Source organism: Arachis ipaensis, chromosome B03 (assembly GCF_000816755.2).
Source record: "Arachis ipaensis cultivar K30076 chromosome B03, Araip1.1, whole genome shotgun sequence".
In the NCBI taxonomy this organism is placed as follows: Eukaryota; Viridiplantae; Streptophyta; class Magnoliopsida; order Fabales; family Fabaceae; genus Arachis; species Arachis ipaensis.
Window position 1 is genome coordinate 12,879,348 of NC_029787.2, and position 13,264 is coordinate 12,892,611.

Genomic DNA, 13,264 nt, shown 5'->3' on the forward strand with positions numbered 1-13,264 from the left:
TATTAATAATTAACGTGTCACATAAGTATGTTTTGAAGAGAGATCATTGACAGATGGGCTAATCAGTCTCGCAAAGTTAAATATCAAAAGCCGAAAAATAATATTTTTTCTTTGGAAGCCTCGTAATCCTTCAAAATAATTATAAGAGACCGAATTGGATATTCACTTTTTTTTTTATTATATTTATTTTACATGAAAAATTATATTAATTTATCTATTACTTATTATTAAATTAGACTTAATAAAGTTCAAATTTCATTGGATAATAGATAATAAATAAGTTGATACTACATCTTCTATAGAATAAGTCTAATTTATTTATAATGAATTCTTATGTTTATTACATTAATTTTTTTTAAATAATTCGAAAATACTGGTATTTTAGTAATGTTAGTCGTTAATTTATTTCAATTATAAAATATATATAATTAAAATTAACTGTTAAAATTACTAAAATACTAATATTCTTAAAATACCTGGAATTCTTGGACTGCACTAAAACGAGTATCACAAGTTGTGTTAATATTGACTCATGATGGCATGTTTCTTCTATGATGATATCATTCTGTTTTTGGGTAATGGTGATATCCAAATGGATGAGATTCTCCAATATAAAAAAGACCTATTTTATTGGACTTATGACCAGTTATGATAAGTGGTCCTTTAACCCCCTTTGGGAACTTTCCATTGTATGGGTGGTAAGAAGCTGCATAAGGACCAAACCATTTTTGGTGCCTTTTATAGACACTTGTGCCAATAATGGCACCTTTATATGTATTTTAATTATTTGGATGCAATATACAACAGTATGAAACTTTAATAGATAAGATTTAAAGTCATTTGAAAAAATGCAATTCAATTATTAGTTATACAAAGAAGCATTATTAATGGATTAGTATAGAACTTAAATGAGACTAAGCTAACAATGCTGGATGTTTGTAACATTTTTATATTATGCAGATTGGAAATGCAGTGATTAATGATGACACTGACAACAAAGGAATGTATGATTTTCTTGCTACCCATGCAATCATCTCAGACCAAACAGCATCTGATATTGAAAAATTTTGTGATTTCTCATCCTCAAAGACCACAAGTGAGTGTGATGATGCCGCTTATGAAGCTGACAAGAATATTTACTACATTGATTTGTACAACATTTATGCTCCTGACTGCAAGAATAACAATCTCACTGCTTATCCTAAGAAACCTTCTGTAAGCTTCAAATTTCATTCCTTATTTTTCTAATCCTTAATTATCTTCTTTTTTTTTTTAAAGTATACACATTTTGCATTGTATATTAAACTGACTCGTATCTTTATCCAATAATGATAAAATATAAGTCAGTCTAGTATACGATGCAAAATGAGTCATTCAAATATTTTTCTTTTCTCAATTAATTAAAAAAAAATACGGAATATGGTTAAGATGAATTAAGAAAATTCATGATATATATGAAACTGAAGATGAACTGATGGCTTGTTTGGTTTTGCAGATTGTGACTGATCCATGTAGTGAGAGTTATGTACATGCATATATGAATAGGGAAGATGTTCAAGAAGCACTCCATGCAAATGTCACTAAGCTCGTATATGATTGGGAGCTATGCAGTAATGTCATTGGAAGATGGGGTGATAGCTCCACAACAGTCCTTCCCCTTTTACATGAATTCCTCAATAATAACCTTAGAGTTTGGATTTTCAGGTAAAATCATATCTTCATTACCCTTTTCTATAGTATAATATTCCTTCCACTTCATATAGTCTTCTAATCTTTGTACATGTATAAATGTGGTTATTATTGTATGATACAGTGGTGACATAGATGGAAGGGTGCCAGTGACTTCAACCAAGTATTCCATTAAGAAGATGAACCTTCCCATCAAAACTAAATGGCATGCTTGGTTTGCCTATGGAGAGGTAATTTTCCGAAAAATTAGAGAATCAACTTTTAAGTAGTCAACATTAGCCAACTTTTTTTCAATGTAAAATTATTTTTTTGACCTTCATTATTTAAAGGATTTGGACTTTAAAATTTAGAATTCAAAAGAATTGATTAATGTTGGCTGAAAAAAGTTAACTCCCTCGGTGAACTCTTTCTGAACTGTTATTGATTAAGAACTCATTTTGAACCTTTTCATGTGACACAGGTTGGTGGCTACACTGAAGTTTACAAAGCAGGCCTAACATTGGCTACAGTGAGAGGAGCAGGGCATCAAGTACCAAGTTACCAACCAGCAAGAGCTCTCTCTTTGATCATGCATTTCTTAAATGGCACCCCTCTTCCTGATACTAAAAGATATCAGTAGTTTTTCTTGTAATCATGCTTTCAATAAAAACTAATAATTGTAGTTGGGGCCTAGTTTTTATTTATTCCCCCAAAGAAAGCAAAATTCAATCAAAATTGGATTTCTTTGGTTCCATTATTTCTTGTAACAAAACAAGCCTTCACTTTGAAATGAAATAGCAATATTTTTTACTCTAATCTTGCTTTTATACACTTATGCCTCCTGTAAGAAATAAATGCCAAGACTAATTGATGAAATGAACAAGGTTGTCTTCAAAGATTTATTTATGCAGCAGAATTTAATTACCACAACTCTGGTTAGTTTGAGGAGATGACAAATTCTGAGTGGAAAGTTCTTTCCTTACAGTATTGTAAATTAGTTTTGTACATTTGACTATTTGGGAATATAGTTAACATAGGTAAAAAAGAATCATATAACTTACATAGATTAGTTTTATCTATGTACAACTGAGTGAAATTCTTAGATTTCAACACAGTCCTCATCACCACCACCACCACCATCATCATCTTTGTCCCAATCCAATGAGAACGCCGAGGCAGATTTCATCAACTCTGTTAGTCCAGTGAGATCCTCTAGGTATGTAGGATGATTAATTGCTTGTAGTATGAACTCCATCCCTTTGTTTCGATATTCCGATAAAACCTGAATGGTTTACATTTTTATAGAACAAAGGGATTAAGAAAATATGCAACCAGAGCAATGAATTGAAGCATACAACACTAACTAATAGAAGAGACGTTATCAGAGGCATACGCCACCAAAACTTACCGTATCGCAACAGGCTGTGCAGCTAGGAGACGAGTAACCTACAAGGGTCATTTGAGAAAATTGAGCAAGCGAACCACGAATCTGATGAGGTAAAATACCAAGAGGTTGCTCACTAGTTCCAATGACATTGTTGCTAATATCACCTTCTGCAAATATCCTGAAAAAATAGTGAAGATGTGATGAGATTCATGTAGAATATATATTTTTTTCAATTGTAAGCCTCAAATTTCATGCACAAAAATCAATCTTCGTTGAATTACCCTTCAGGATGATGCAAAATTGATACTAAAAGTTCAACTGCAAGGGCCGAAGCAATTGGAGCCAGTCCCGGTCGGGTCACCGTACATTGCTGGTCCAAGGTGCGGTTGGAGGTTGACTGCGGAAAGCATCTATAAATCAGTTACATATGTTATAATAGTTCAACACAACCACACTTGATGCTACAAGGAAATTACATCAGTCGGCGCTACAACATCATTGCAAAAATAACAGCCCAGTCTATGCTTTCCCTTTGCATCTTTTATTTTGTGCACATCAGCAGATGAAGAAATAGCAGTTTCAGCATTGAAGCCATGGGCATGACTAAAAGGACCAGCTCCATGCCGCATAACCAAGAAACTATCAAACCCTAGTGCCGCGGTAATGGTAATCTGCAAAAGGATAGATAATATATAAATATGCAAGCATGTTAGTCAAAAATACCAAATCAAACTATGGATGGGATAAGACATGCTTCTGTTAAAAATGCGAATCACGTGCAGGCAGTGACTTAATGTTATAGCGATAGATATACCATTAATGAGAATAAATTGGCCAACCTTGTTAGTATTGGCACAGAGAAGAGTTGGCAGCCATCGACTTTCCCTGGTATCTGTCAATAAGAAAACTGAATCATGAGCATCGATCAAATCGGACAAGCGCCTACAATCATCGAGCACACTCTCCTGTTCTTGGCTATTTACTGGATGTCCAGGCATCGGTATAGCCATAACAACACCTTCTGCTTCCTGAAAACGAAGAAAAAGAATGCAGTTAGGAAGGGGAAAAAGGAGGGGTTATCAGGTTTAGCATCTAGCAAAGTCCTAGAGATCAACAACTTACCACCGCAGGAAATATCCGTTTGAGGCTTTCAACGGCTGCTGTTGCTTTGAAACTACCACCGTTAAGACAGTCATCTAAAGTATATAGAGACTGCCTCAACGGGTTAGACATGGCCACCTTGCCATTGTCTACTAGAGTAATTTTCCTGACTCCCCATGCCTGAAAAAGGCAAAAGCATCATAAACTCTCTCCATGAGAAGAATTTAAACAATTATAACTATATAACTTCCTCAATACACACCATAAGCATGCGTGCAACCTGGCATCCTAGAGTTCCTGCTCCAAGGAGAAGACACTTGACAGAAGATAAGGCACTCAAGTTTAGAGAAGGCAGCGCACGCCACCTCATAAGCTTTAAATTCAAATCTGCAGCAGATACGGCCAACCTGTAAAAACAGTAAAACAAAACAACAGAAGCGCTCATGAGGGAAGAAGCACTAGCGGATAAAATAAATGGGAGAAAACATCAAAGGAAAGAAACCTTGTTGGATCCATGGACTGTGCAAGGCTAATACACCTAGGTACTTTTCTCCCCTTATTGAGTTCCCATCCAACTGCATTCGGCATGGTGTTCTTCCACCCTAAAAAATTAGCCCTTCAAGTAAGAACCTCAAGTTAAAACAGAAATAGATATGATATCATAATTGTTAAACAATCAATGCATATCTACCTTCTGAAACAGTTATCAATGCTTCACCAACAAGGGATAATCCCATATCGGCAAAACCACGATTCTCTCTGTAGCATAAAAATTGAACAGACTTGAGATTCCACTTTGCAGAGATAAGTGCTAAGAAGTTGCGTAGAGGCCAGCCAGGATTATTTGGAAGATGACATGGGTCATAAAATCCAAAGAGGATCTGCCAATAAAATCTAGTAAATTTCATACAAGGACATCTGTATTTTCAGAAAGGTTGCATTTAAGTATCATAACCAGAGTCAGGGTAAGCCGTAAGCGACCTTGTGAGCATCGCTCTGACAAGCATCCCAGTCTTTCAAGAGCCTAACAGTAGCACGCGATTGAGGATCTATAGTGACTAAAAAGAATGGCACATCTGCAACATTCTCTGTTATTAGGAAGCAGTGGAAACAAACTGTGACACTATATCCCAGTGCTTGACGAAATTAATGGGACTTATACCTGCCGTTGATTTTGAGTTGCGCCACTCATTACAGGCAGTTGAGAGGGATTCTGCCTGGCATTTCACAATCAAACAACTAAAACAACGTTAGAGCGAACTTAAACAACGGTATAATATCAAATAATGATGAAAAACTCAGAGCACCTCGGCTGCGCTCAACCACTGAGAAGCTGGCCTTAGGTTAACCAAGGCTGCAGGAGGATCAAGCATCAGAGCTGGGAAAGCAAACCAATAGTGAAAGCTCCATTTTTTGAGGTCTGCAAAAGAAATAAGAAGGAATCTTGAAAGCATTGAACAGTCCTCCACAGCTTTTCCAGTTACTATGTCATTCCATATCTAAATTAACATCAAAAGTTAAAAGTTAAAAAAAAAACACGTGAGACTGATAATTTTAATCCAAAAGTCTAAGCTTCTTTTCCACTTTGAACTATCTCATATTTGAGATATCTATAAGAACTGAATTGAAGAGTTTACCTTTGCTGCCTCTTCCTTCAAGAGTTTCATCTTATCAAGTGCATGAAAACCTTCCACAGTATTAGTATTGTAAAGAATCCCAGGTACAGAACACTTGTTCCTGTTACCAGAGCTTGGTTCTGGTACCAATGAAGAATCACTTGATTCAGAAGGCAAAGACTCAGCTAGCAGAGTTAAATGATTTGACACTTGAGAATGTGAGCAAGGTGCATAGAAACCTATAAATTCAAGTAATAGCAGCATCTTAAATGGATGAATGAACCCACTTAAAAGATCATAAAAAAATTAGTTTACATTTCAGCTCCAATAGGGTTATGCTTATGCATGTATCAGAATAAATACAAGAAAAAAAAAATAAAGACCACAATTTTGATGTTGCCCTTCTGTTAAAGGGAGTAAATTTGTAAGGAAAAGCATGGTAGTTGGTAGAGAATCAAGAAAAGGGGAAGAACCAATGATAGGTAATGGAGAATCATCAATGCCGAGCTTGTTGAGCTTCAAGGAAGAGAATCTGTGCCAGAAGCCTTCATCGACGGAACTCTGCATCGGAGCGAATTGAAGCAAAGCTCCTTCCTTTCTCGACATGCCTTTCTTCAATTGTGTTTTGACTTTTGCTTCTTTCAAAACGGAATGCGAAGATGAAGATGATCTGGGTTGTTGTTCGGTTCCCAATCTTCTTGGGGTTCTTCAGTCAACAACCTTGTAGTGTTCATCAATGGAACTTGTTCTTCACCTTTTTGTTTTTTTTTTTAGATTTGGGTTCTTCACCTACCAAACGGGCCGAATTAGATCTGTTTCATATGGGCTTCTTTGTTTCTATGGATACATTTAATAACTTGAACCAATAAAAAATATGTATATATAACCCACTTAGATTAGTCTAATTGTTAAACTACTATTCTGGCCTGTTGTAATAAACACAAAGGATATGGATGCCCATTAATATCATATGGGTGACTCAGTTTTTATGTCACCAAAAAAGAATTTACATTAATAAAAGTTGAAAATATGAACCCTATACATGTATAAATAGGGGGTATAGTACAAGACAATACATACAGCAATATTAACAATAAATATTCTCTCTCTCTTTTATAAATATTCTCTCTTTCTTTTCTTATACAATAAAGCACTTATTTACTTTTTCTCTTCGTACAATATTAATATAATATTAATATATTATCTTTATAGTAGTATAATAGTATTGGTAAATATTGATAGTAGTATTTTTTTATTTATATTTTATTTTATTACCTCTTTTTTATTTATTTTACAACACATTATCATCACGAAACTCTAACAAAATTTTAGGAATACTTCAGGTAACAAATTTTTATTATGTCGAAACTCTTTCATCTTGAATATAATGTTTTTGATATATTTGGAAACAATTATTTATCATGGATATTATATGCTAAAATCCATCTTGATTCAATGGATCTTGAAAATACCATTAAGGCTGAAAATAATGCATCCCAGAAGGATATAGCCAAAGTCATAATTTTTCTTCATCGTCATCTCGACGTATTATTGAAAAATGAATATCCCACATTAAAAGATCCTGCAGATCTGTGGAAAGATCTTGAAGAAAGGTACAATAATGTGATACTTCCTTAAGCTCGATATGTTAGAGAAAAATTTTCTCGACCTTCCATGTCTCGAATGTGCTCCTGCAGCAGCAGTATCGAGAAAAATAATTTTAAAATATTTTGAGTTAATTTCTTGCTTTTTTGTTGCTAAACGCAACAATGAGTTACTTTTAAGGAATCATGAAGCGCGTCCAGTTAGCGCCGCCCCATTTCCTGAAGTAAATGCGCAATTAACCCCAGAAAAGGTAAATGGCAAGATTTTGATAACAAGAAAAATTATGGAAGGAAAAGAAATTATGTTCACAAGAAAGATCTCACCAAAAGTGAGATAAAGAAAGAAATAATGGACAAAGTATATCAATTGAGGATAAATGCTTCCGTTGTGGTGGAAAGGGCCATTGGTCACGTACCTGTCGTACCTCAAGGCACCTAGTTGATCTTTATCAAGCATCCTTGAAAAGGGATGACAAAGAAAAGGAAACAAATTTTGTTTCAAATGATGAAAATTCCATCACTCATTATGATGTATCTAATTTCTTTAAGGATTCTGAAGGAAATATTGACTATTTGATCAATGATGGAATAGTTTGATATGTGTATATGTTTGTTAAGTATTCATGTGAATAATTTTTACTGTGTATGTATTTCTACTCATTTTATTATTATTATTATTTGTCTTTAAAGAAAAATGGCAAGGACATATCCTGAAGATATTTGCCTTGCGGATAGTGCAAGTTCGCGCACTATTCTTAAAAGTGATATATATTTTACCCATCTTGTGCTAAAAGAAGAATATGTTAATACTATTATTGACTCAGACAATGTGATAGAAGGCTCCGGAAGAGCTATAATTTTGTTTCCTGGAGGAACAAAATTTATAATAAATAATGCATTATTATCTACCAAGTCTTTGAGGAACTTGTTGAGTATCAAGGATATTCACCGAAATAGATATCATATTGAGACAATGAATGAGGAAAATCATGAGTATATATGTATCACAACTCATGATTTAAATAAAAAGGTTATATTATAATAGTTACCATCACTTTCATCTGGGTTATATTATACCAAGATAAATGCAATTGAATCACATGCCATTGTAAACCAGAAGTTTACTAACCCAAATGAATTCATAACTTGGCATGATAGATTGGGTCATCCGGAAACAACCATGACGAGGAGAATTATTGAAAACTCTCATGGACATTCACTAAAGAACCAGAAGATTCTTAAAACTAGTGAATTTTGTTGTGCTGCATGTTCTCAGGAAAAGTTAATTTTAAGGCCATCACCAGTAAAGATTGGATTTGAGTCCCCTGAATTCCTAGAAAGGATTCAAGGTGATAGATGTGGACCTATTCATCCACCATGTGGATCTTTTAGATATTTTATAGTCCTGATAGACGCATCTTTAAGATGTTCACATGTGTGCTTATTATCTTCTCGCAACCCGGCGTTTGCGAGATTACTGGCTCAAATTATTCGATTAAAAGCACAATTTCCAGAAAATCCAATCAAAGTAATTCGTCTTGATAATGCTGGTGAATTTACTTCCCAAGTTTTTTATGCTTATTGTATGGCTAATGGAATAAGTGTTGAACATCCAGTAGCTTATGTTCACACACAAAATGGGTTAGTAGAATTACTTATTAAACGCCTCCAATTGATTGCTAGACCCTTGCTTATGAGAACAAATCTCCCAACCTCGGTTTGGGACATGCTATTTTACATGCCGCAGCACTTATTCGTTTGAGGCCAACGAGTTACCATCAGTTCTCTCCTATGCAATTAGCTTTTGGCCAACAGCCAAATGTCTCTCATTTAAGAATATTTGGGTGTGCGATATATGTTCCCATTGCACCACCTAATCGCACCAAAATGGGACCCCAAAGAAAATTGGAGATATATGTTGGATATGATTCTCCCTCTATAGTGAGGTATCTTGAGATACAAATGGGAGATGTATTTAAAGCCCGGTTTGCGGATTGTCATTTTGATGAATCAAAATTTTCAACATTAGGGGGAGAGAATAAGCTTCCTCAAAAGGAACTTAATTGGAATGCATAATCGTTGATGCATTTAGATCCTCGATTAGGGGAACTAGAAGTTCAAAAGATTATACATTTGCAAAGAATATCAAATGAATTGCCTGATGCATTTTCCGATACAAAGAGGATAACCAAATCTTATATACCAGCGGAAAATGCCCCAATTCAAATTGATGTCCCAGTAGGACAAGTAGTTATTGAAGCAAATTCACGCCAGAAGCGTGGCAGGGCGGAAAATGCCCCAATTCGAATTGATGTCCCATTAGGACAAATCGCCACTGAAGCAAATACACGCCAGAAGCGTGGCAGGCCTGTCGGTTCTAAAGACAAAAATTCTCGAAAGAGAAAAGAGGTAAATACGATTCCTGTTGAAAAAGATATAGTAGAGACACCTGCAGTTGTCTAAAATTCTGATATAATTTATCGCCAGAAGACGTTCAGGTACCTGAAAATTGTGAAAATGATGAGATCTCAATAAATTATGTTTTTACAGGAGAGAAATGGGACCGAAATAAGACAATTGTCAATGAAGTATTTGCATAATATCATGCATGAAAATAAGGATCTTGAGCCAATATCAGTCGAAGAATGTTGACAAAGAAATGATTAGCTAAAATGGGAAGCAGCCATGAAGGCTGAATTAGACTCACTTGCAAAATGTGAAGTCTTTGGACCTGTAGTCCATACACTTGAAGATGTAAAACCTGTTGAATACCGATAGGTATTTCTGAGAAAACGAAATGAGAAAAATGAAGTTGTGCGCTACAAAGCCCGACTTGTGGCACAAAATTTTTCACAAAGGCCCGGTATAGATTATGAAGAAATGTATTCCCCTGTAGTGGATGCGATAACATTGCGTTATTTGGTCAGTTTATCTGCATATCATAAACTGCATATGCATTTAATAGATGTGGTTACAGCCTACTTATACGGCTCATTAGATCAGGATATCTATATGAAAGTCCCTGAAGGACTAAAGATATCTAAACTATCCAATGAATATTCGCAAGTATTATACTCAGTCAAATTGCAAAGATCTTTATATGGTCTAAAGCAATCTGGACGAATGTGGTATAATCGTCTTACTGAGAATCTGGCCAAAAATGGATTCAAGAATGATGATATCTGTCCATGTGTTTTCATAAAGAAAACTGCATCTGGATTCATTATAATTGTTGTGTACGTTGATGATTTAAATATCATTGGAACTCCTGAAGAGATTCCAACAATCATAAAAACTCTAAAACAAGAGTTTGAGATGAAAGATCTTGGAAAGACTAAATTTTGTTTCGGCCTGCAAATCGAGCATACAAAAAATGGGATATTTATTCATCAAACAACATACATAGAAAAGATCTTGAAGATATTTTATATGGATAAGTCACATCCCTTGAGTACCCCAATGATCGTAAGATCTTTGGATGTGTAGAAGAATCAATTCCGTCCTAAAGAAGAAAATGAAGATATCCTTGGTCCAGAAGTACCGTATCTTAGTGCCATTGGAGCGCTAATGTATCTTGCTAATAATACACGACCCGATATAACATTTGCTGTGAACTTACTAGCAAGGTATAATTCCTCTCCAACCAGAAGACATTGGAGTGGAATCAAGCAAATCTTTCGATATCTTCATGGAACGGTTGATATTGGATTGTTTTATCCCTATGGATCCAAGTCACAACTAGTTGGCTATGTAGATGCTGGATACTTGTCTGATCCACACAAAAGTAGATCTCAAACAGGATACCTGTTCACATATGGTGGTACAGCTATATCATGGAGGTCCACGAAACAGACGATAGCAGCAACCTCCTCTAATCATGCTGAAATACTAGCGATTCATGAAGCAAGTCACGAGTGTTTTTGGCTCAGGAGTTTGATCCAATATATTCTGTCATCATGTGGACTGATTGATCAATAGTAGTATTTTTCTATTTATACTTTATTTTATTACCTCTTCCTTATTTATTTTACAACATGACCAAACAATTATTAGTAGTTCGAATTTCATTTTGTGTGTGTAATAAGTAGTAACTATGTTCAACCACAAATCTTTAAATAAAGTTTCAATATGCGACGGATTAATCTTTGGCCTAGTAAATTAAGAAATACGATAAAAAAATATTTAATAACTAGGATTTTAAGTGTATATTAATCTATACTTACAAAAAAAAGTGCATTAATTTACTAAATAACTTATGTGCTGAAATAAGCTGAAATAAATATTGCCACCAATATTTTTTCATTAAAATTTATGACATAAATCATGGAATTTAGATTCTCTAAATTTTGAATTTTATTTTAAAGGGTAAAGTGTGATCTCTCACTATTTATTTTACAGGAAGACAAAAAAAAAAAAACATGAAAAAGAAATTATTTAAAGGTGAAAAATCACACTTTACAAGTGAAAATTCAAAATGCTTATATCGAATAACTTGAAACAATAAACTAATTAAACTTGCACATTGACAGCACCAAGATGCTACTTATTTCATGGCTTTCATCTCATAAGGGGGATGACAAAGCCATATCACTCACAACATTTTGTACTCATCACCTAATGTGTGAATACCATTATATTAAACAACAATTCTAATTAATTCACCAATTTATTCAATTCATACAAATTTATATTTTAGGACATATTTATGTTATTAATATTTATTAAATTGAGGTGCCCGGCTTCTCCTGCTTTGTGGTACTTGCAGTATGATTAAATCATCAGGAGGAGGCCTACGTTTCTTGGTAGCTTGTTCAAAAGAATAAGCAATTTCAATAAGAGTTGGTTCTGAATACTTTAATCCTCCAAAGGAAACACCCAATGCCATGTTCTCATTGTTGTATCCACCCGGCACTGTTATTGCTGGGTGACCACCAACTGCTAAAAATGGAACCAATTTTTGTCCCACATATATTAATGCATCAAGCTTCTTCTCCTTCATCATCTTCTCAAACCCATTTTCGGAAAGTCTTTCTAGATTTGATATTGCTTCTTGAACTTCTCTGCTCATTCCATCGTTCTTGTTTGCATCTAGAAACATGTCTTGTGGATATTCAACGATTTTCTCCTGTACCAAGATAATTAAAATAACAATTTCGCTAAGTAGTCAACAGAGTTCCAGCCAACAACAAATTAACAAGTATTTTTAAAATTGTTTAAAATTGTTTAAAATTGGTTGGTTAAAAATTATTAAATTACACTTCTATATTAGCCCATGACAAAAATAAAGAAGTCTTGTGGCCCACAAATTCAGCCCAACAGAATACACAAATTAAATTATAATTTAGTCTTTATCTTATCTTATAGTTATCTTTATCTTTATCTCTATCTTATCTTTATTTGCTTTTATCTTTCATAGGACAATGCTCTATATATATTTAGTTTTACCCTCATAATTTACAACACACTTCAGTACAATTCAATCAATCAACAATCAATAAAAGTTATTTTCTTTACTTTTCCTATTCTTTCACAATTTTATCAAAAATTATTTATCTATACTTTTTCTTAAGATAATAATAAATTATCTATACATGCACGGTTGAAAGTGCTAATTAATTTTGATGGTTTAGTTTGTGTAACGTTATATGTTTAGAGAAAAAGAAATAAACATTTAGATATTATTGACGGTTGAAAGTGTTTTAATATGTATTGATAAAATATATTTAATATTTTCATCTTTTAGATATTTTTTCTGGATTACAAAAAAATATATATAAGACAAAATAAGATATTTTAGTTGTTATTACTTCAAGTAGTATATGTAAATTAGTTTAAAGAAATGCTACATACACGTTTAAAAATAATCACTAAACTAATCATTATGTATT

At 33.9% G+C, this 13,264-nt stretch overlaps 3 protein-coding genes across 3 annotated transcripts in view; 1 reads left to right on the forward strand and 2 right to left on the reverse strand.

The window, feature by feature from the left end:
* LOC107629674 (serine carboxypeptidase-like 40) overlaps positions 1-2,484 on the forward strand; it is a gene marked incomplete at its 5' end in the record, with an annotated part of 6,152 nt that extends 3,668 nt beyond the window's left edge. Inside the window, 4 exon segments of the mRNA XM_016332515.2 lie at positions 961-1,215; positions 1,496-1,704; positions 1,814-1,919; positions 2,150-2,484. Of these exon segments, the coding sequence (XP_016188001.1) occupies positions 961-1,215; positions 1,496-1,704; positions 1,814-1,919; positions 2,150-2,308 (729 nt within the window).
* Positions 2,542-6,518, reverse strand: LOC107629673 (ubiquitin-like modifier-activating enzyme atg7). Its single transcript, XM_016332513.2, has 14 exons — positions 6,246-6,518; positions 5,794-6,011; positions 5,464-5,655; positions 5,319-5,373; positions 5,138-5,232; positions 4,848-5,037; positions 4,659-4,758; positions 4,419-4,563; positions 4,178-4,336; positions 3,895-4,083; positions 3,532-3,726; positions 3,337-3,452; positions 3,077-3,233; positions 2,542-2,950 (listed from the first exon to the last, which is right to left on the reverse strand). Exons 1-14 carry the CDS (start codon positions 6,376-6,378, stop codon positions 2,768-2,770), a joined length of 2,127 nt encoding a protein of 708 aa, XP_016187999.1. The 5' UTR covers positions 6,379-6,518; the 3' UTR covers positions 2,542-2,767.
* The window catches only part of LOC107632211, a 1,951-nt gene continuing 774 nt past the window's right edge, over positions 12,088-13,264 (reverse strand). The window contains exon 3 of the mRNA XM_021117167.1: positions 12,088-12,501. Within this exon, the coding sequence (XP_020972826.1) occupies positions 12,088-12,501 (414 nt within the window). The remainder of the gene's footprint in view (positions 12,502-13,264) is intronic.